Genomic DNA, 22,603 nt, shown 5'->3' with positions numbered 1-22,603 from the left:
GGAATTCAGTGAGGTCTGCATTTTCCAGATTAGAAATTCAATTCATTCTGCGTTTTAAAATGTGAACCGACCTACGCTCCAAAACAATACAGAAACGAAAGCACAACCGTCTTTTGAAATTTGCACAGTTTTGAATTTTCCAGTGTACAAACAAATGGGAGAAAAGCAGTGACAAACCTAGACAGCATCTTAAAAAGCAGAGACATCACCTTGCCGACAAAGGTCCGTATAGTTCAAGCTCTGGTTTTCCCAGTAGTGATGTATGGAAGTGAGAGCTGGACCATCAAGAAGGCCGATCGCTGAAGAATGGATGCTTTTGAATTCTGGTGCTGGAGGAGACTCTGGAGAGTCCCATGGACTGCAAGAAGATCCAACCTCTCCATTCTGAAGGAAATCAGCCCTGAGTGCTCACTGGAAGGACAGATCCTGAAGCTGAGGCTCCAAGACTTTGGTCACCTCAGGAGAAGAGAAGACTCCCTGGAAAAGACCCTGATCTGTTTAAAAACAATCCAAAACTACTGTTGAAAATGGACAGATTGCTTTTGGGGTCGTATACAAAAGATGAACAGGTTAAACCCGTAAGGACACACTGGGCAAGGGATTTGGGGCATAATATTTGGATTTCAGATTGGGAAAGGTTATGGAAAGCAGACTTGAAATTGTACGCTAAAAGAAAACGATATGAAAATGATGTACCGGTGGTGCATCGAGAGAAAAACAAGGGGAAGATCGTCAGCCTAACGTATCCTTAGCACGAGTCAGCTGTTCTGTATACGCAGGTGCGGAATTGGGAAACGACAATACAGACCACAAGGACTGACACAATTGTTGTGGCTTGAGGCAAGAGGAACTGGGTTACTCCACTCTGAGGGACTGGAGTGCTTCGCAGAAAAATAAGCGTTGTTTGGATGCCAGGACGCAATGATCTGCATCCATTTGTTGTTGTTGTTTATTTGTGTCCGCCTCTTTGTGACCCCCTGGACCAGAGCACGCCAGGCCCTCCTGTCTTCCACCGCCTCCCGCAGTTTGGTCAAACTCATGCTGGTAGCTCTGAGAACACTGTCCCACCATCTCGTCCTCCGTCATCCCCTTCTCCTTGCGCCCTCCATCTTTCCCAGCATCAGGGTCTTTTCCAGGGAGTCTTCTCCTGAGGTGGCCAAAGTCTTGGAGCCTCAGCTTCAGGATCCGTCCTTCCAGTAAGCACTCAGGGCTTATTTCCTTCAGAATTGATAGGTTTGATCTTCTTGCAGTCCATGGGACTCTCAAGAGTCTCCTCCAGCACCAGAATTCAAAAGCATCCATTCTTCGGCGATCATCCTTCTTGGTGGTCTAGCTCTCACTTCCATACATCACTATCTGCATTCATATCCTTCTTGAAATGTAAATTCCTGATCTCTGCTGTCTACATTGCAGGGTTGTTGTTGCGAGCATCTGTGGAAGGGCTTGGGATGCCGTGGGCTCCTTGGAGGAACTCTGGGCCGAACATGAATGACTAAGTAAAGAAACACAGAAGTTGAAAATAACAGGAGAGATTCAGATGAAGGACTTCCAGCCAGGGCCGTCTTTACCCAGGGGTGCAATGGGTGCGGGCACCCAGGCGCTGAATTCTGGGCGGCGCCCAGCACCCGCTGCTGAAGCCACCTAACCTCTTAACTATCTACCTCATGGGTAGGCAACCTAAGGCCCGGGGGCCAAATCCAGATAGTCCGGGAATCAGCGTGTTTTTACATGAGTAGAATGTGTCCGTATTGAACTTCAGTTCAGGCAAGCAAGTCTGAGGTTTTCTGCTGCTCCAGAGAAGCGGACACGGAGCAATGGATCCAAACTACAAGAAAGAAGATTCCACCGAAACATTAGGAAGAACTTCCTGACAGTAAGAGCTCTTTGACAGTGGAATTTGCTGCCAAGGAGTGTGGTGGAGTCTCCTTCTTTGGAGGTCTTTAAGCAGAGGCTTGACAACCATATGTCAGGAGTGCTCTGGTGGTGTTTCCTGCTTGGCAGGGGGTTGGACTCGATGGCCCTTGGGGTCTCTGCCAACTCTATGATTCTATGATTCTAAGTCTGGGGAACTACCTGCTACTAGAACATGTGATATAAAAGTTAGTTTTGAAAGCCGAGAGGTGGGAGGGAAGGAAGTCAATAGGCTCTAAAGGGCCAAAGAGGTAAAGTGGAAATAATGATGTGATTATATATGATTAAATGGAAAATGAATAAAAATGTTTTTTTAAAAAAAAATAGGCTGAAAGAAAATTTTGCAAATAATGGCAACAGAAAAAAATCGAACCGATTTTTGCCCTGCCCTGAAAAACGTTATTTCTTTAGAAAAGTTGTGCAATCTGAGAGTTTGGAAAGATGAACCCAGAACCCAGCACTCACATCCATGGGTTTTCTGGACTTCTGCAGAATCGATGAGGCAAGAATGTCACAAGGAATTGTGGACAGGATGTTGAGTGGAGTCTCACCTATAAAAAGAGGACCAGAGATGCTTTTTACTAAAGAGAGAAACGAGAAAAGGGCAGACGGACAAGGACAGACAGACAAGACCCTTTTGGCGGGAAGAGAGGTATGTTGCATTTTGGGGAACTGAAAGCCATATTGGAGAGAGTTCGGGAACACAAGAAAAAAATATTGGTGGGGTATCTGGGATGCGGTTAAAAGAGTCTCACCCTTTTGACGTCAGACTCTCCCTGGGTGTGCATTTGGCAAAGGCTTCGTCTTCCAACATTAACATTTCTTCAAATATCCCAAAGGGTAAATTTTGGTTTTATTCACTCAGACATGACCCTTTAAGCAGGTGAGTCGGGGCGACGCCAACTTCTGATGTTGGCATTTGAAACAAGGAGCTGAGTTCTGGGTGGAGACGTTCTGATTTAATTAATCAGAATCAGTCTTTTCAAAATAGGGAGTTGAAAAACGGCGGAAGGAGGGTCTCATTTAAGCCCCTCCTGCGAAACTCCCTGCCACATGATATTTTTATTGACCAACTAAGAAGGAAACAAGCAGATAAAGGACATGGGGCATTGATTCAAGGGAGGGGGTTATCTGGGACGAGGTTAAAATTGAAATGATCCCCTTCCTGCGAAAAAAGACTCTCCCCCTGTTGATATCAGACAAATACTTCATATAAAATATTAGCATTTGTATCCCAAGTGGTGGGTTTTGTTTTCATTGGCTAATAATAATAATAATAATAATAATAATAATAATAATAATAATAAATTTTATTTATACTCCGCCCTCCCCAGCAAAGACCAGGTTCAGGGTAGCTAACAACCAATAATAAAAACAAGTTGATTAAAATACAACTTAAAAAACAAGATTAAAATACAACATTGAAACATTAAAAGGCTCAGAAACAAGCCTTTAAGCAGGGGAGTGGGGGCTATGCTGAATTTTGACGCCGCCGTTTGAAATGACGAGCCCAATTCTGCCACAGAGGCAGAATTTGTTTGTTTCCGTTATTCAGAACCGGCTGTTTCAAAAGGTTGAAAAGAGGCGAAATGAATATCGCCCCAGTTGTCCGCATGCTATAAGCAGAAATCATTAGGCAAATGGAGTGGAAGTATTCCTTCTCCTTAAATGCACAAACCAACTGTGGAACTCCTTGCCACAAGAAATTCCAGCGGCCTGTTAGCAAAATAAGTGAAATCGACGGGGATGATGCTAGAGGAGACAAACTGATTTTCAACTTTTCTCGCTGTAAAGATGAATGAGTCCTACCGGGGGGGAAAGCAAATATTGAGTGACGACACTTTGGTCTCCTAGGTAGACATGCTTCACCTGTGGGTGGTGGCCCTGACCGGGCTGGTCTTCCTGACACCCCTCGTCGCAGCGCAGGATCCTGCCCTTGACAATGCCTGGAATCTCTGGCAAAGCACCCATTCAAAAATATATGCCAAGGTGAGTTTTGCTCCCTGCTTCTGCGTCGAAACTTATGCAAACTGAGCCGTGTTCTCCTGAGCATGTACAGAGTACCATTTTGGGAACCACGTTACGGTAACTAAGTATTTGCACCGGGTTTGAAATTTTGGAGTCCCAAAAGTCTCGCTGGATTCAACAAGGCGATTGCTCTGGGATCTATAGGGAGTGCAGCCCATAGACAGAAAGATGCCCTTTGCATTAGAGAGAAAAGGGGCCTAGAAGAGAACTCTCTGCCTTCCAACACAAGGCGGGCTCGAGGTCGCAAAAAAACTGTGCATGCTCAGAGGCACTCGCTTCTCCAGTCCTACTGCATCCCAGCACAGACAAATCCTGGCCATTTCCTGGTGCTCAGTTCCAGTGGCCAACTGGTGGTGGCTTTCAAGCCAGGGAGGGGGGTGAATGAATGAATGGATCTTGATTTGCGTCAGCCGCCGGCCATAGCAAATTCTGATTATCCCAGCTAAAAACCTTACCACCTTTGCTGTCACCTGCTCATCTGGATCTGCCAAGAGAAAAGACCCTTCCTTCCTTCCTTCCTTCCTTCCTTCCTTCCTTCCTTCCTTCCTTCCTTCCTTCCTTCCTTCCTTCCTTTTTTCCTCTCTCTCTCTCTCTCTCTCTCTCTCTCTCTCTCTCTCTCTCTCTCTCTCTCTCTCTCTTTCTCTCTCTCCTTTGCTCTCTTTCTCACTTTCTCTTTCTCTCTCTCTCTCTCTTTCTCTTTCTTTCTCTCTCTCTTCTCCATCTCTCTCTCCTCTTCCTCTCTTTCTCTGTCTTTCTCTCTCTCTGTTCTCCATCACTTTCTCTTTCTCTCTCCCCCCTATCTTGACCTGCCAAGAGAAAGAACACTGGGCCAGTGGCTGGGTGACCCGAAATGGATGATAAAAGAGGGGTGATAATCTCATTCCTCAAGTCTTTATCAAGAGCGCAAGCCAGAAGGGCATGTGCCACCGATTCGGGACGGCCATCTCCACAGGGACGTTTTTCGTGTGGCATCTATTGGCATCGTCCCTCAAGTCCAGTTGAGGGCAAGACATTCAATCTTGCGTGAGTCAAAGCGCGTCTATATTTTAGAATTGCCCAGTTATGCAGAGAGGGTGCCGGAGAGTCGAAAGGGGAAGGTGGAAAATAGCCACACCATGGGCAAAATCTCCTGATGGTGGCCAAGTTGTTCCGACGCTCGAGATCATTTAGACGCTGACAAATTAAGACGGTTTGCTTTACTAACACACACACCCCCTGCGGGGGGTCGTATATGATGCGCAGCCTTAACAATTTCGTCTTCTCACCAGGGGGAAGAGCATCGCCGCAGAGGTTTGTGGGAGAGCAACCTGAAAAAGATTGAAGAGCACAACCGCGAGGCCGCCCAGGGAAAACACACCTATAGGCTGGCAATGAACCGGTTTGGGGACTGGGTAAGGAAACACATATCGTGGGAACTGCGGGTGGCTAATTCTCCCTCGGCCCAAACTGGCTGTGCCCAAACTCTGACGTTCTGCCTGTCTTCTGCTCCAGCTTTCAATCAGTCGACTTCTAAACATCTCCATTCTCTCAGGGACTAGGACTTCCCTTGATCTGGACACTAGACTTCTGTTGATGCAGCCTAGAATAGCAATAGGGTTTTTTCCATTATTATTATTATTATTATTATTATTATTATTATTATTATTATTATTATTATTATACCCTGGGAAAACCCAGCCACTCTGGGCGGCTCCCAACAGAACACTAAAAACAAAATGAGAACTTCAGGCATTAAAAGCTAACCTGAAGGGCTGGCTTCTCCAATTAAGCTTCCCTTTTTAATTTTTTTTTATTACAAAACAGTTTACATAAAACAGCAAAGGCAAAAAAACAGTATGTCAATAACAACTACACACACACACACACAACAAATCTTCTAACTTCACACACACTTTTGACTTCCGATTCACCTTATTGTGCTTTCCACATATTCTTTGCCTATACGCAATTCCTGTTATATCTATTGCACGAAGAAATTTCTAAGTTTCTAGCATTCCTTAATAGCCAAGATTCAATCTGAACCTGTCAGGAGATCTGCGTTTTCGCAATACCGTTTTATATATTGTCCATTCTTTACTCACTTTCTGATTTATGTTTCCTCTTATTCTCCCAGTCGTTTTTGCAAGTTCCCAGTATTCTATTCTGCTGGTCAAGCTTTGTGGGAATTAAGTCACCTTTCCAGTTTTTTGCTGTTAGGATTCTAGCCGCCACAGTCGCGTACACAAAGATGGTTCTATAAAAATTTTTGTCTTTCAATCGACATGATGCCTAACAGAAAGGCTTCGGGGGGAGGGGGGTTTCGAAGGAGAATTTTAAAGTCTTTTAAAGTTGATTGTATATTATATCGCAGAATTCTCGTATCCTTCCTACTTCCCCCCGGGTCACCTCTGCCAGTTATCTCTCTCTTCCTGTTCTTCTCCTCCTAGCTGTTCCCAACTCAGCTCTACCAAGCTCTTGCTTTCTGAACTATGCCCCTCTGCAAACCAAGTCTCTAAATCTATACTGCTCCACTTTTCCTGGGCAGCTTCCGGAACCTGGTCAGGAGCAGGGAAAGGGAGAGGTTCCTATAATTCCTTGCCAGACCTGTAATCCTCAGTCTGGCCTCTGACACATGTCATATCTTGCTCGCTGTAGAGGGTCAAGGGTTAGGATTGCACCCCAAAACTTCCAGCACAGCCAGGTGACATGTCCACTAAGGGCTCGACTGGCTCATTGCTTGATCCGTGACACAGGAGGAGTTCGGGGACGACGACACACAACTCCTGATGATTTTGCGCTGATGACTTTGGTCTCCTCCCCAGACCGACGAAGAGTTCAAGCAGATGATGACCGGATTGCGCTTTAACCAGACCGGACAACGTAACGACAACGCAGAATTCTTCAGGAAACTCTCTGAACGGCAGTCTCCCGATTTTGTGGACTGGCGCACAAAAGGTTACGTGACCCCAGTGAAAGACCAGGTGGGTTGAAGGCCACAGGTGAAGATTCAGATGTCCAAGTCAGAAATTTGCTGTTTGCTACTGTGATGTGTTTATTTGCTTGTTTCTAAAGTTTGACGGATTGGTTTTCAAAAGTAGAAATGTCTGCAGCTTCCCCTTCCCCCTTTATTGGCATACATATATATATCTATTACAGTCTTACCTCGGAAGTCGAACGGAATCCATTCCGGAAGTCCGTCCGACTTCCAAAATGTTTGGAAACCAAGGCGCGGCTTCTGATTGGCTGAAGGGAGCTCCTGCAGCCAATCAGAAGCCATGTTGGATGTTCGGGTTCCAAAGAAAATTTGCAAACCAGAACACTCACTTCTGGGTTTGTGGCGTTCGGGAGCCAAAACGTTCGACTCGCAAGGCAACTGTATGTATAATCTTCTTTTTGTCAGAACTTGACAAGACTTGGGGCAATCAGAATAAGATTCACTATTTGACCGTTGATTCAAAGCCCTAAAATGTATTTTATACAACTGACTTTTCATTTCTATTCTTTGTATAGCGTATTGTTGTTTTATTGCGATGGCCGACGGCTGGCGCAAATGAAGATTCATTTGTGCGTTCATACTGCCCTCCCCACTCCCACCCCCAAGACCTCCTTCTGGAAATGGTGGCATTTCATTTTCAACGTCCGCATTTGACACCCAACGGTCCCTCTCTGTTTATTTCCTTGCAGAGCCATTGTGGCAGCTGCTGGGCGTTCAGTGCCACGGGAGCGCTGGAAGCCCTGCACTTCAAAAAGACGAAGCAGCTGGTGTCTCTGAGCGAGCAAAACCTCATGGACTGCTCCAGGAAAGAGGGGAACGAGGGCTGCCACGGAGGCTTGCCGACCAAAGCCTTTGAATACGTGAAGCGAAACGGCATCAACTCGGAGCACACCTATCCCTACGAGGCGGAGGTAAATAACGCAGGCAAGGCCTGCCATTTTTGTAGTCACGGGCGCAAGGTTAAAGAAAACCTTCTTTCCTCCACCTTTCCTTTCTCCTCCCCTTCCTTCCTGTTTTCCTCGTTTCTGTCCTAAAGCCACGTCCCAACGAAACAGTCGTGCATGTTCATGGTTGAACCATATACAGCGGAACCTCGGTTTTCAAACATAACCCGTTCCAGAAGACCGTTCGGCTTCCGAGACGTTTGAAAACCGAAAACGGTTGTAGGTTTGCGAGAAGTTTTGTAAGGTGGACTATTTGAAATATTGCAAAAAAAAGGTAACGAGGGGGACTGTTAGTTAAGATAGTTAAAGGCAATAGGAATCTAAGAAATGCAGAATAAGTGATAAGAACGGAGGATCATCAGAAGGGCTGGTGGAAGTCCAAAAAGATTGGATAAGAAGTGAGATTCCAGCGCTGATTTGAACTCGTTTTGTACATTTCTGCAATTCTACTCGGTGTTAGATACCAATGACACGTCATTTTCCTATCGTTTTCTTTCAGCGAACAGCAGGCAGTCCATTTCCTTTCCGCTTTCCATCACTTTTCCCAAGATGGAAGTTGGATATTCTACCCCAAATCTCTAGCCCTATGTATCATCAATGCCTTGACTTCTGGGCAAAAGGTTCCTGCATTGCAAGGATCCTTTCTCTATCTCTCCTGCGCCGTTTGGACAGAGAACGTTCCCAATTTATAAAAGAGTCTAAGCCTTTCTTTGTTGTCTGTTTGCAGAACGGAACCTGTCGTTTCAAGAAATGGGACATCGCAGCAAGATGCAAGGGCTACATAAACATTCCAGCCGGGAACGAGAAGGTCCTGGAAAAAGCGGTGGCGTTTGAGGGCCCGGTTTCTGTTGGAGTAAACGCTTTTGACTTCCAGTTTTACAGTCACGGTAAGGTGCCCTTTTGGGAAACGATGAGACTGCAATGGAGAAGAAAACCACGGGGTAGCTTTGGAAGCAGAATAGTCATCAATGCAGAAGGTTTTGGGGAATATTGTGTATTCTGGCCAACTACGGCCAGGCAAGGGGAATTTGCTCCAGCTCTCTTTTAAATCAGTACCAGTGAAGGCTGTGAAGGTCTGGAGGCAGCTAACAGATTGAGGTTGAATCCTGACAAGACAGAAGGACTGTTTTTGGGGGGACAGAGGGTGGGCAGGTGTGGGGGACTCCCTGGTCCTGAATGGGGTCACTGTGGCCCTGAAGGACCAAGTGTGCAGCCTGGGGGTCATTTTGGACTCACAGCTGTCCATGGAGGTGCAGGTCAATTCTGTGTCCAGGGCAGCTCCATCTGGGATGTAGGATGAGACCCTCCCATGCACTCTCCGTGGGGCTACCTTTGAAGGTGACCTGGAAACTGCAATTAATTCAGAATGCGGCAGCTAGATTGGGGACTGGGAGCAGCCGCCAAGACCACATAACACTGGTCTTGAAAGACCTTCATTGGCTCCCAGGACGTTTCTGAGCACAATTCAAAGTGTTGGTGTTGACCTTGAAAGCCCTAAACGGCCTCAGCCCGGTATACCTGAAGGAGCGTCTCCACCCCGGACACCGGGGTCCATCTCCTGAGGGCCTTCCACCGGTTCCCTCCCTGCTGGAATAGACACTTGTTCCACAATGTGCCAGAGCCATGTTCTCTGTTTTTCCTCCTCTGCCAGGAATCTACAATAACCGCCAATGCGGCGACCACCTAGACCATGCGATGCTGGCCATTGGCTACGGGTTTGAGAGACATCAAGGCCAGAGACTGGTTGACTACTGGATCCTAAAGAACAGGTGAGAAAGAGGGGCTTGAGGCTCCCCGCAAGGTCTGGGGGACAGCGGACCGGCCCCCTGCTGAAAAAGTTTGCTGGCCCCTGCTGAAGAGGCTCTCACCATCTCTCAATTCCTATTTCCCTCCCTCAGCTGGGGCTCGGCTTGGGGTGAACACGGCTACATGAAAATGCAGAAAGGAATCAACATCTGCGGGATAGCAGAGGGTGCAAGTTATCCCTTCTAACCAGCCGTCGTTTCCTCGTCTACTGGATCCATGCAGTTCGGACCAGCGAAACCTCAGCATTTATTGAGCTCCTCCCTCCCTCCCTCCCTCCCTTCCTTCCTTCCTTCCTTCCTTCCTTCCTTCCTTCCTTCCTTCCTTCCTTCCTTCCTTCCTTCCTTTCCTTCCTTTCTTCTCCTTTCTCCTCCTTTCTCCTCCTTCCTTCCTTCCTTCCTTCCTTCCTCCTCCTTTCTCCTTCTCCTTCTCCTTCTCCTTCCTTCCTTCCTTCCTTCCTTCCTTCCTTCCTTCCTTCCTTCCTTCCTTCCTTCCTTTCTCCGCGGCTTCTGGACAGAGCAAAAAAATCAAGTTCTCCAATCCAACTCCATAGACTGCATGTCAAGTTTTCAAATTTGCTTCTTTTCAAAACAATAAAAACCATGTATTTGTGCGCTTTGAGCGAATGTTTCTTGCTTTGATCCGCTGCTGTCGATGAAATCGGCTTGAGTTCAAGTCTTGCAGCGAAAATGTCTTCTATTGACCTGTGTTTACTACAGTCATACCTCGGCTTACAGACGGTTCAGGTTGCATTTATGGACCCGCCAAAACCCTGAAGTACCGGAACTCTGGGCGGCTTCCAACAAAATCTTAAAATACAGTAATGCATCAAACATTAGAAAGCTTCCTTAAATTTAAATGCCTGTCTCCTTCGCACAGTAGTATTTTTAGCCACGGCCTCTGAAACAGCAGTCGCCGGAAACGTGCAAATCCCAGGCAGACCTCACCCCCAAGGCTGGCTGGTGAAAGTGTGGGAATTAATATTATCAGAACGGCTGAGCCGTCCCAGTAGGCTTCCCTGAAAAATGGCGCAAGGCGATAACTTTATCAACTCGTGGTTTCCATTTACAGCGATTGCTAACCAAACAAAACAAAAATAGCCAAACCACTTCAAGCTCCCGCAATTAATAATGACTTCCTGAAGGTCTTGTTGAAGCGAGTGGCACAGACTGGCATGTAGCAGAAATTGCCAGTGTATCCTGGCTTGTAAGCTGTCCTTCTCTCACCTCGTAGAAAAGCCCGCCCTCCTGGGAAGAAGTCTGCAAGCGCCACACACATGCTCCACGCGGATCGTGTAAGGGAGTGCTGAGCAGAGCCCGGGATGCATACAGGCTCTGCTCAGCGCTCCCTTAAAAAAAATTTTTTTCTTGCATTCCCCCTCTAAAAACTAGGTCCATCTTATGGTCAGGAGCGTCTTATGGAGTGAAAAATACGGTTTGCTGTTGTTGACTTGTTTAGTGGTGTCCGACTCTTTGTGACCCCCTGGACCAGAGCACGCCAGGCCCTCCTGTCTTCCACTGCCTCCCTCATGTTAGTCGCTTCGAGAACACTGTCCCACCATCTCGTCCTTCATCGTCCCCTTCTCCTTGTCCCCTTCTCCATCCTTCCCAACATCAGGGTCTTTTCCAGGGAGTCTTCTCTTCTCCTGAGGTGGCCAAAGTCTTGGAGCCTCAGCTTCAGGATCTGTCCTTCCAGTGACCACTCAGGGCTGATTTCCTTCAGAATGGAGAGGTTGGATCTTCTTGCAGTCCATGGGACTCTCCAGAGTCTCCTCCAGCACCAGAATTCAAAAGCATCCATTCTTTGGCGATCAGCCTTCTTTATGGTCCAGCTCTCACTTCCATCCATCACTACTGGGAAAACCAGAGCTTGAACTAGATGGACCTTTGTTGGCTCTGCTTTTTAAGATGCTGTCTAGGTTTGTCATTGCTTTTCTCCCAAGAAGCAGGTGTCTTTTAATTTCATGACTGCTGTCACCATCTGCAGTGATCATGGAGCCCCAGAAAGTAAAATCTCTCACTGCCTCCATTTCTTCCCCTTCTGTTTGCCAGGAGGTGATGGGACCAGTGGCCATGATCTTCGTTTTTTTGATGGTATTCAACACAAAAGAACAGCGGCAATTTGCTGTTGACAAAGAACAGCTGGACATATAAAGGGCCCCATTACCTTCAGTAGCTGAGGGCCACATCAAACCTAAACCCGGCCCTGCACTCTAAGCATGCTCAAAGCACACAGTGCCCCACAAAGGCCCCCAGGAACCGTAGTTCGCCCAAACACTGCAAACCCGGAAGTAAGTGTTCCGGTTTGCGAACTTTTTTCAGAAGCCAAACGTGCTGAGGTCTTTCTGTTGTTGCTATTTATTTTGCGTTTTCATTTTCTGCAGCTTTTCCGTTTTGTTTTTGCGACTGTGTGGAACCCAGTTCACCTACTGATGGATTGTGTGACTGCAGTAGATTGTTTATTGCTTTAATTTTATGGTCTTGTTAAGATAGTAAAATCCATGATAAATGGCTGTTTTAGGGGTTGTTTTTTAAAGTCTGGAATGGATTGATCCCTTTTGCATTGCTTTCTATGGGAAAGCGTGCCTTGGTTTTGGAACGCTTTGGTTTCGGAACGGAATTTCCGGAACGGATTAAGTCTGAGAACCAAGGGACCGCTGTATTCCTAAATTATTCCTAAATCTGATCCAAGTGACGCGGCCGTCATCTGCCCCACTGGTCACGGTGAAGGAATACCCTGCCAGACATCTTCTGCCCATTTCACAAGGCTAACACCTCCAACCTTTGAAACAACTGCATAAGTACAGGATACTGTGGGTTTACCACCCCCCCATAGGAAAAGGAATTGAGCAAAATGAGATTTTGGGCACCCACAAACTCCCGGCTGCGGCTTTTCCCACCGAGTCGTGGCAAAGTAAACAGGCACACGCCGTCCTTTGACCATGAAACGCCACTTCCACTCAGTCACGTTCCCAAGAACTTAAAGTGAATTGGACTCGGTCTCTATAAAAAAGGAGGTTCTGGCTCATTCTGAACCCAGGCAGGTTGAGAGGCAGACGAGATCCTAGTCTCTAGATCTTTTGATTCGGGCAAGAAGGTAAGGTTTGGCGGGAAACGATTTGGGAGAGTGGCCGTGAACATAATCATAATTATTATTATTATTTTTTGGATTTAAGAAGGGGCAGTAGGACATGTTGAGACTGCACTGTGCATGGTGGAAACAGGGGAAATAAGACTGTTTTAGAGACGAACCAGAAAGAAGGGCATGGATACTACAGCATGTAACAATAACAATAATAATAATTTATTATTTATACCCCGTCCATCTGGCTGGGTTTCCCCAGCCACTCTGGGCAGCTCCCAACAGAATATTAAAAACACAATAAAACATCAAACATTAAAAACTTCCCTAAACAGGGCTGCCTTCAGATGTCTTCTAAAAGTCAGATAGTTATTTTTCTCTTTGACATCTGATGGGAGGGTGTTCCACAGGGCGGGTGCCACCACCAAGAAGGCCCTCTGCCTGGTTCCCTGTAACCTCACTTCTCACAGGGAGGGAACCGCCAGAAGGCCCTTCAAGCTGGACCTCTGGGCTGAATGATTGGGGGGAAGAGACAGGAGATCTGGGGAGGTCACCTACAATGGAACCGATCAGGAGGAGATCCGGGACCAGACCAAAGAAAGGGGCTTTCTTTGCGCCGCACAACACTAGTCTGCAGAACTTATGACCACAAGGTTTTAGGAGAATACTCAGGAACGTAGGAAGCTGCTACATACTGAGCCAGATTCTAAGTTCTTAAAGGGATGCGGGTGGTGCTGTGGTCCAAACCACTGAGCCTCTTGGGCTTGCCGATCAGAAGGTCGCCAGTTCGAATCCCCGCGATGACGGGGTGAGCTCCTGTTGCTCAGTCCCTGCTCCTGCCAACCTAGCAGTTTGAAAGCACGTCGAAGTACAAGTAGATAAATAGGTACCGCTCCAGCGGGAAGGTAAACGGCGTTTCCGTGCGCTGCTCTGGTTCGCCAGAAGCGGCTTAGTTCTGCTGGCCACATGACCCAGAAGCTGTACGCCGGCTCCCTCGGCCAATAAAGCGAGATGAGCGCAGCAACCCCAGATTCGGTCACGACTGGACTTAACTGTCCAGGGGGTCATTTAACTTTTTACTCCAGCCCCATAGGCCTGCAACTTGACCTTTTTCTTCTAGTGGCAACTGACTAGATTTTCCCCTGTGTAGACATGCATCTGATCTCTTTGGTGGCCCTGACCGGGCTGGTCTTGCTGAGGACCTTTGCTGCAGCGAGGGACCCAGCGCTGGACCAAGCCTGGAGAGACTGGAAAATGACCCACAATAAGGTTTACCGCGAGGTGAGTCCCTTCTTAACACATCCCCCAACCCCTTCTCCAGCTGGTCATAAAATTAGAGCAACCGAATTGTGCTGCTAGCAGTGTGGATAAAAATCAACGATCTTTTTTTAACTGGTTTTTTTTTTTTAATTTAAATCAGATTTTTTTAAAATTTAAATTGGATTTTTAAAATAAAACGCTTTTGGAGGAAAAATCTTTCTAAAGATTTTCTGTTTAAGTTACATTAAAGTCCAAAGGCTATTCATGAGGAAATAAGAATTTAAGTTTTTCATGTGTGCTCAAACTCAGTCTAAGAGGTTTTTTTAATAAGAAAAATGCTTAACCTCATCAGTTAACAGATACATATGCTATACTGTTATTGTTTTAGTTAATTACTTTAAATGGTTATTAAGGAAAGGATTGTTTTTCTCCTTCTGATAAAGCACAGCATAAAAGTTGTCCAAATATAACCAGTTAACTTATTAAACCTCACCATAATTTCATAATTATCTGCCAATGTATTTTCTAATAGTAGAACCAAATCAGTAATTTTTGATACAACTGTAAAAACTACTCTGAAAAATTATTATTCCAAAAATGAAGCCTTTATCTGGTTATAAACATTAAGGTGGTACCAGCAAGAATGAGTCTTTCTGTAAAAAATAAAAAATGATGTAAATCAAGTCTTGCTGACCAGTGATTTAAATCAAGTCCTACTGACTAGTGATTTAAATTGATTTGATTTAAATCAAATCCACCCTGGCTCTTAGCTGGGCTCTTCTGGCCTCAAGGTCTCCTAAGGTCCTTTTTGGGGAAGTTGTGGTCCTGGACTGTGTCCATTATTCTTAGCCAAGTGTCTTCCCTGCAGAGGAACTCAGAGGACCACCGGAGAACCATATGGGAGGAGAACTTCCGGATGATTGAAGAGCACAACCACGAAGCTTCCCGGGGGAAACATTCCTATCGGATGGCAATGAACCACCTGGGAGATTTGGTAAGAGCTCGGCTCGTATCACGAACTAGTTAATCTTCTCTTGGTGCCTCAAATCACCAAAAGATTCACGACAGAGGGAGGCGAAGTTTGAGCTCAGGGTTTTGCCAGCTGACTGATCAATTCATCATCATCATCATCACTTTTAATTTGTATACCGTCCTTCTATCTTACAATTCTCAAGGCGGCAAACAAGCTGACTTGAAGAACAATCTAATGCAGTACAAAAATGTAGTGATAAAACTTTAAAATAGGCAACCTACATGAAAAAGTAACATTCAACAATCATTAGAATAGTCTAAAATGATAATGTCAACATATAAACGTTAAACAGAAATCCACTCAACAGTTACAATAAATAATACCTAAACTAGAATCACATAACACCGCAGGCGCTTTGAGCTCAATAAGAGCTGCACTGGGGGGCAGCCCTGCTTTGGGACGTTTTTAACATTTGACGTCTTATTTGTGGTTTTATACGTGATGGAAGTCGCCCAGAGTGGCTGGGGAAACAAAGCCAGATGTGCGGGGTATAAATAGTAAAATTGCTAGCACTGTACTAATAATAGTAATGATTTATTACTTTTAGCCCGCCCATCTGGCTGGGCTTCCCCAGCCACTCTGGGCGGCTCCCAACAGAATATTAAAAACACGATAAAACATCAAACATTAAAAACTTCCCTAAACAGGGCTGCCTTCAGAAGTCTTCTACAAGTCAGATAGTTGGTTATTTCCTTGGCATCTGATGGGCAGGCGCCACCACCGAGAAGGCCCTGTGCCTAGTTCCCTGTAACCTCACTTCTCGCAGGGAGGGAACTGCCAGAAGGCCCTTGAGAGGAGGACCCTGGTGTACAGGGTGGAGACGCTCCTTCAGGGATACTGGGCCAAGGCTGTTTAGGGCTTTCAAGGTCAGCATCATTACTTTGAATTGTGCTCGGAAATGTCCTGGGAGCCAGTGTAGGTCTTTTAGGACCAGTGTTATATGGTCTTGGTGGCAGCTCCGTCCCTAGTCTGACTGCCGCATTCTGGATTAGTTGTGGTTTCCAGGTCACCTTCAAAGGTAGCCCCACGTAGAGCGCATGGCAATAGTCCAAGTGAGCGATAACCAGAGCATGGGCCACTCTGGCCAGACAGTCCGGGAGCAGGGAGGGTCTCATCCTGCATACCAGAGGGTGCTGGCAGACAGCCGCCCTGGACACAGAATTGACCTGTGCCTCCATGGACAGCTATCAGTCCAAAATGACTCCCAGGCTGCGCACCTGGTCCTTCAGGGGTACAGTGACCCCATTCAGGACGAGGGAGTCCCCCACACCTGCCCACCCTCTGTCCCCCAAAACAGTCCTTCTGTCTTGTCAGGATTCAACCCCAATCTGTTACCCTCCAACCGCCTCCAGACACTCACACAGGACATTCACTGCCATTGTTGTTGTTGTTGTTACAACTACTACTTGTCTCTCCTCCCCAGACTAAAGCAGAGTTCATTGAGAGGCTGAATGGACTCAGCCCTGAACTGCCCAGAGAACGTGGCCGGAGAACAACATTGTTCCAAAAATCTGACAACCCGTCTCTTCCTTCCTCTGTGGACTGGCGCACCAAAGGCTATGTCACCCCAGTGAAAGATCAGGTGAGTGTAGCATCGCCACTTGGGAAGGCTTAAATGACCAAAGCCAGGGAATCAAAGTTGGCTACAGTTATGTCCATTGTGGGGACAGGTGAAAGTAGGCGCCATTTCTCCGCCTGCCCCCAATGCATCCCGTCCACTGCCTGCTTCTAGACTGCTGTGATTCAGCTTGTACCAAAGAAAATGATTTTGTCTCACTTCCCAGGAGCAGGAGGACAGTATAGATTTGTAACAGTGGTTTGCAGAGGGACATAGTTCAGAAGGCAGAAGCTGGGAAATACCAGATGGGAAACAGCTAGGAGAAGAAACCCTGGAAGAGAAAGGGTTAACAGACTCATCAGGATCAGACCGGGTTTTTACCAGGTCGCCAAATGAAGATTCATCAGGATCAGACCGGGTTTTTAACCAGGTCCCCAAATGAAGAACAACATAAGGAATATAACAGATATTATTGAATATCTGGAAGTAAGAAACGAGAAACAAGCTGCCTTATTGTTTATCGATGCTGAAAAGGCCTTTGACGTTTCATGGACTTTTATGAAAAAGATGATAGAAAAAACGAATTTTGGGGAATCATTTGGGCGAGGAATAGAAGTGATGTAGCTTAATAGGGATGGAAGGGGGTGTGATCCTTAACTGGGAGCACCGCCATTCCTAGGAAATGTATTCTTTGTTCTCTCGCTGTGATTATTAGAGTTTCTAACTGGTAAGAAGACTCCTTTTCCTTTGTTCTGCCTATCTGCTGCAATGGGGGGAGGAAGCTGATTCCCTGAAGCCTGACACAAATCGCTTGTCCCTTTTCACAGGGTAGCTGCGGGTCTTGTTGGGCGTTCAGTGCCACCGGAGCCCTGGAAGGTTATCTCGCCCGGACAACTGGCAGGCTGGTCTCGCTGAGCGAACAAAACCTGGTCGACTGCTCCTGGAAGCAGGGCAACCAAGGCTGCAATGGCGGGTGGCCAAGCTGGGCTTTCCAATACGTGATGGATAACCACGGACTCGACTCGGAACAAAGCTACCCCTACGTCGGACAGGTAACCTCCGGGCGAAACCTACCATTCTGTGATCCTGTGGCCTGTTCGCCTCGCTCAACAGAATCTCTTTTCTTTCTCCGTCTTCACTCCTTTGGGGCTAAACTTTAGTTAGGGACAGAGGATAATTCCTTTATTAAGTTTGAACTGAAGGGGCTTAACCCACCTCATGGGCACTTTCAGAAGTACAGTGGTACCTCGGGTTACATACGCTTCAGGTTACAGACTCCGCTAACCCAGAAATAGTGCTTCAGGTTAAGAATTTTGCTTCAGGATGAGAACAGAAATCGTGCTCTGGCACGGCAGCAGCGGGAGGCCCCATTAGCTAAAGTGGTGCTTCAGGTTAAGAACAGTTTCAGGTTAAGAACGGACCTCCGGAACGAATTAAGTACTTAACCTGAGGTACCACTGTAATACCCAAAACACAGCCATTCTTCAACATTCTCTATTCCCTAAATACTGCAACATGGTCCGTCCCCCTGTCCCCCAATCCAGTAATGTGCCCAAGGTTGAATGTACTGTGTTAGTATATTGGTGAAAAAAGGTAGAATTTGTACTGTTAAAATGGAAAAGGGTCAAACCATCGCGAGAGGTGTTGAAATTTTCAAAGGTTGGGTAGTTACAATGGAATGGTCTTGCTGGCGGGGTGCACAATTTTTATTCTTATTTCTTTACAATGATGCTTTTTGCTAAAGAAGTTTGGCAAAACCTGGGTGTCGTCTTATACACGGATAGCGAATGCGGGGGGTGGGGGTGGGGTGTGCAATTAATGGCAGCAGCAAGCAGGAGATTGGCAGCGGCGATTGGGCGGGTGTTTGGTGGCTGTGGCAAGGCCTGCTGGCGATTGGCTGCAGCCGTGGCAAGTGGGCTGAGCAATCGGCAGTGGCGGGCAGGAGGGGGAGCGATTGGCAGAAGCGACCTCCCCCATGCCCCCCCCAAAAGCTAAACAACTTAATTTTGGGTTATAGAAAATAGGGGGCGTCTTATACATGGGGGGCGTCTTATACGTGGTAAAATACGGCAATTGCTTCCTGTTTCTTTGCAGGATCTAGCTTGTACGTACAAATCCGCAGACCTCGCAGTCAGGATCAATGGCTACGTGGATATCCCAAGCAACGACGAGGCTGCCCTCCAGGAAGCTGTTGCCACTTATGGGCCAGTTACTGTGGCCCTGGACGCCTCCGACTTCCACTTCTACAGCTCAGGTAAAATTCTGGGGAAATGCAGCGACGAACCAACTCCCTGGGTTGCATTGAAAACAGTCGTCCGTATAGGGAATCTGGAGAGTTGCTTTATGATCCAACATAGGAAAATATCGAGAGCTAATTGCCCCCTCTAGTCCAGCTTCCTGTCCGTACAGCTGCCAACCCTGATGCCCACATCAGTATCCTGAACCCAGGACCTGAGGTCAACAGCCACACTCCCCAGCTGTGATTTCAGGGAACTGGTTTTTGAAGACAGTAGAAGCAGAGTACAGCAGACCCTCCAAGTGTCCCTATTTTCCAGGGACAGTCCCAGATTTACAGAAGCCATCTGGTTTCATATTTGACCCCGGAACATCCCACTTTTCCTTAGGACGTCCCTATTTTCAGGGGAGAAACGTTGGAGGGGATGGAATAGGACGTCCCTATTTTCAGGGGAGAAACGTTGGAGGGGATGGAATAGGACGTCCCTATTTTCAGGGGAGAAACGTTGGAGGGGATGGAATAGGACGTCCCTATTTTCAGGGGAGAAACGTTGGAGGGGATGGAATAGGACGTCCCTATTTTCAGGGGAGAAACGTTGGAGGGGGTGGAATAGGACGTCCCTATTTTCAGGGGAGAAACGTTGGAGGGGGTGGAATAGGACGTCCCTATTTTCAGGGGAGAAACGTTGGAGGGGATGGAATAGGACGTCCCTATTTTCAGGGGAGAAATGTTGGAGGGGATGGAATAAGACGTCCCTATTTTCAGGGGAGAAACGTTGGAGGGGATGGAATAGGACGTCCCTATTTTCAGGGGAGAAACGTTGGAGGGGATGGGGTATGCAACACAAACACCCCAAGCCAAGGAGGCAAGTAACAATATGACCTTAAATTTGTTTCCCCTCCATCCAGGAGTCTTTGACTACCCCAACTGCGGGACATCCTTGAACCACGCCGTCTTGGCTGTCGGCTACGGGACTCAGAACGGGACCCCTTATTGGATCATAAAGAACAGGTAGGGTGGAGAGCCCAGGTGCCAGAAATTGATGTGCAATGCTGTGGGAGCTTAATGATCGTTGTCGTGAAGGGTGAGGAGGGAGGCTTTGCCCGGCCACACAGGGGAAATTGGGGTACCTGGGTGGACGGAGTGTCCACATTGCACCTAGGGGGTCCAAGATCCAAGCCCTCACATTTCCAGGGCGCACTGGGTGAGACTTCTGCCTAAATTCCTGGAGCTGCCACCATAACCAGTCAGAATGGACAATTACTGAGCTAGACAGGCCAATGCAAGCTTAGGTAAAGGTAAAGGGACCCCTGACCTTTAGGTCCAGTCGTGGCCGACTCTGGGATTGCACGCTCATCTCACTTTAGTGGCCGAGGGAGCCGGCGTCCAGCTTCTGGGTCATGTGGCCAGCAGGACTAAGCCGCTTCTGGTCAACTAGAGCAGCGCACGGAAATGCCGTTTACCTTCCCGCCGGAGCAGTACCTATTTATCTACTTGCACTTTGATGTGCTTTCGAACTGCTAGGTTGGCAGGAACAGGGACCGAGCAACGGGAGCTCATTCCGTCGCAGGGATTTGAACCGACCTTCTGATCAGCAAGTCCCAGGCTCTGTGGTTTAACCCACAACACCACCCGCGTCCCAATGCAAGCTTCCTTATACAGTACCCAAATTTCAGAGAGATATGCACTCACTGGAGAAGTGTTGGTGAACTTTCACGAAAGGGTTCAAAGTAGAAAACCAATCACAAATGGCTGCAGAAATGCGGAGAGCTGAATTTTAAGACTGGAAGGATGTGAAACAAAGGGAAGCAAAACTAACAGGTCCATGCATCCTTTGTCCGACCCCACTTGTGAGCCATCCCAGTCGCCTCTCGTTGCTTTCTGAAACTACGACTTATGGAGACTCTCTCTCCCTCCCTATCTTCCTTTCGCAGCTGGGGTCCCGACTGGGGTGAAGCTGGCTACATTCTGCTGAAAAGAGGATCCAATCAGTGTGGCGTAGCAGAAGTTGCAAGTTACCCGGTGTAACCAGCTGCGGGTCCACAATCCTTCCTTCGGGGATTTTCCATCTGTCAGAGCAACAAACCATCAGGAGCGCTGACCTTCCCCTGCACCTCTTCATCTGGTGCTTACCAAACGGAAACGACATTCGGGAACCAAATCATGTCAAGCACCTCCTTGATATTTTTAACAATAAAAGATTTGAGCATGTGGTTTGGCTGTTTGGAGCGAGTACTTGCATAAATGTCTGCGTTTCCTGGAGGTCGCATTCAGTTTGAACGGGGGTCCCTACCCTCGGGAACACAATTTCCCCTGAACTTCAGCTACAGTCAAACCTCGGTTGTCAAACGTAATCCGTTCCAGAAGACCATTCGGCTTCTGAAACGTTTGACAACGGAGGTGTGGCTTACAATTGGTCGCAAGAGGACTCAAGGACGCTCGGCTTCCGGGAAATGTTCGAAAACAGGAGTATTTGCTTCTGGTTTTTCGGCGTTGAGGAGCCAAAACGCTCGAAAATGGAGCCGTTTAGGAGCCAAGGTTGACTGTACCTCAAGTTTCCCTCCTTGAGACAGTGGTGGACTTTGACATCTCAGTGGCGCCCTGTGAAAAATCTGCCTTCCATTGTCCATCATTTTTTGCGGTGCCATTTGGGCAAACCGGTCCTGCCGCCCTAAATCAGACTCTTGTCTAACATCACAACGTTGTCATTCTTACAAAGCTCCCCCCCTCTTCCAGAAGTGTCACAAAAACTCCCCACTCCACATTCTCTGACCCATCAGCAGGCTCCCCACCGGTCCACACGCGCGCCTCAGTTTCTCTTCATCTCCCTCGTGTGTCAGGGAGACTTCGCCGGATTTGGGGCTCGAGGGCAAAGGGGGGCAGGCCTGACCCCTCACCTCCTCTCCCCTACTGCCTCTTGTAGACCAGAGATATTGAGCGAGGGAATGTGCAGCGACCAGAATTTGGATTGCCTCCCCTCACGGGATGGAGTCATAACAGAAGGGCAGCACTACCCCGAGAAAAATAGAAAGGAAACAAAGTTTGGGGTCCACATTTTTCATTTTATTAGATCCACTTACCTCTGGTGGTCTGTCGGGGTTGGACGTCCGAGATCTGGAGATGTCGACCAGGAAGGGGGATTGCAGTCTAGCTGTGGGTTGGCCAATGGTCGTCTGGACCTCGGAGAAGGGATTCCCCAGGGGTCGGGCCCAACTGGCCAATACTCATCGCTTTGGTCCGTTCCCAGTGCTGGGGGGGAAATGAGGCGTCCCCCAGCCTCCTTGTGATTTCATTGTTGGATCTCCCACCATCCCTTACTCATACGTTTTGGTTTCATGCTCGACCTTGCGTCGGCCGCCATATTCGGGGCCAGGCAGGACTCTCCCCCCCCCCCCAACTTGGCAAATCGGCTCGTGGTTTTTGCCTACGTTGTGGCAATCATCACAACCGTGCACGGTTAGGCATTGGGAAGAAAGGTTTTCCTTGCCTTCCACACGACTGAGTAGTACACAGAGCCATTGCTAGTGTTTTGTTGAAAATATTGGCACTGAAATTGGTAACTTCTCTCTTTCATCCTTTGGGAAACGGGCCTGCTTTTGTTTGGGTAAGGGACCAAAATGCAACTCAGTTAATTTTCTGGGAACTGACACACCGTGATAACGAATTGCCATTTAGCGTTGGGGAATATGCGCAGCTTTGCAGATTTGGAATACAAAAACCTACCTCTTCCTCAAAAAAGAGAAAGTTAGGCTTGTAAGGAGGGGGGACAGCTGAA

At 47.5% G+C, this 22,603-nt stretch overlaps 2 protein-coding genes and 1 long non-coding RNA gene across 3 annotated transcripts in view; 2 read left to right on the top strand and 1 right to left on the bottom strand.

Moving 5' to 3' along the window:
- The window catches only part of LOC309361025, a 113,247-nt gene extending 112,781 nt beyond the window's left edge, over nucleotides 1-466 (bottom strand). The window contains exon 1 of the long non-coding RNA XR_014164307.1: nucleotides 178-466. This is a non-coding gene — a long non-coding RNA (uncharacterized lncRNA). The remainder of the gene's footprint in view (nucleotides 1-177) is intronic.
- A 1,987-nt stretch (nucleotides 467-2,453) lies between these two features.
- On the top strand, nucleotides 2,454-9,964 carry LOC309360837 (cathepsin L2-like). Its single transcript, XM_081895760.1, has 8 exons — nucleotides 2,454-2,563; nucleotides 3,766-3,900; nucleotides 5,208-5,330; nucleotides 6,741-6,899; nucleotides 7,603-7,824; nucleotides 8,585-8,744; nucleotides 9,509-9,626; nucleotides 9,756-9,964. Exons 1-8 carry the CDS (start codon nucleotides 2,483-2,485, stop codon nucleotides 9,847-9,849), a joined length of 1,092 nt encoding a protein of 363 aa, XP_081751886.1. The 5' UTR covers nucleotides 2,454-2,482; the 3' UTR covers nucleotides 9,850-9,964.
- A 6,107-nt stretch (nucleotides 9,965-16,071) lies between these two features.
- LOC309361075 (procathepsin L-like) lies at nucleotides 16,072-21,145 on the top strand (the record flags this gene model as incomplete). Its single annotated transcript, XM_081896025.1, has 6 exons — nucleotides 16,072-16,086; nucleotides 16,332-16,616; nucleotides 17,420-17,644; nucleotides 18,687-18,846; nucleotides 19,737-19,839; nucleotides 20,763-21,145. 6 exons carry the CDS (start codon nucleotides 16,072-16,074, stop codon nucleotides 20,854-20,856), a joined length of 882 nt encoding a protein of 293 aa, XP_081752151.1. The 3' UTR covers nucleotides 20,857-21,145.
- Between the last annotated feature and the right edge of the window lie 1,458 nt (nucleotides 21,146-22,603).

Source organism: Podarcis melisellensis (assembly GCF_964234715.1).
Source record: "Podarcis melisellensis genome assembly, chromosome: 18".
Classification (NCBI taxonomy): Eukaryota; Metazoa; Chordata; class Lepidosauria; order Squamata; family Lacertidae; genus Podarcis; species Podarcis melisellensis.
Note: the sequence above shows the minus strand (reverse complement) of the source record. Positions and strands in the feature narration are given on the sequence as shown.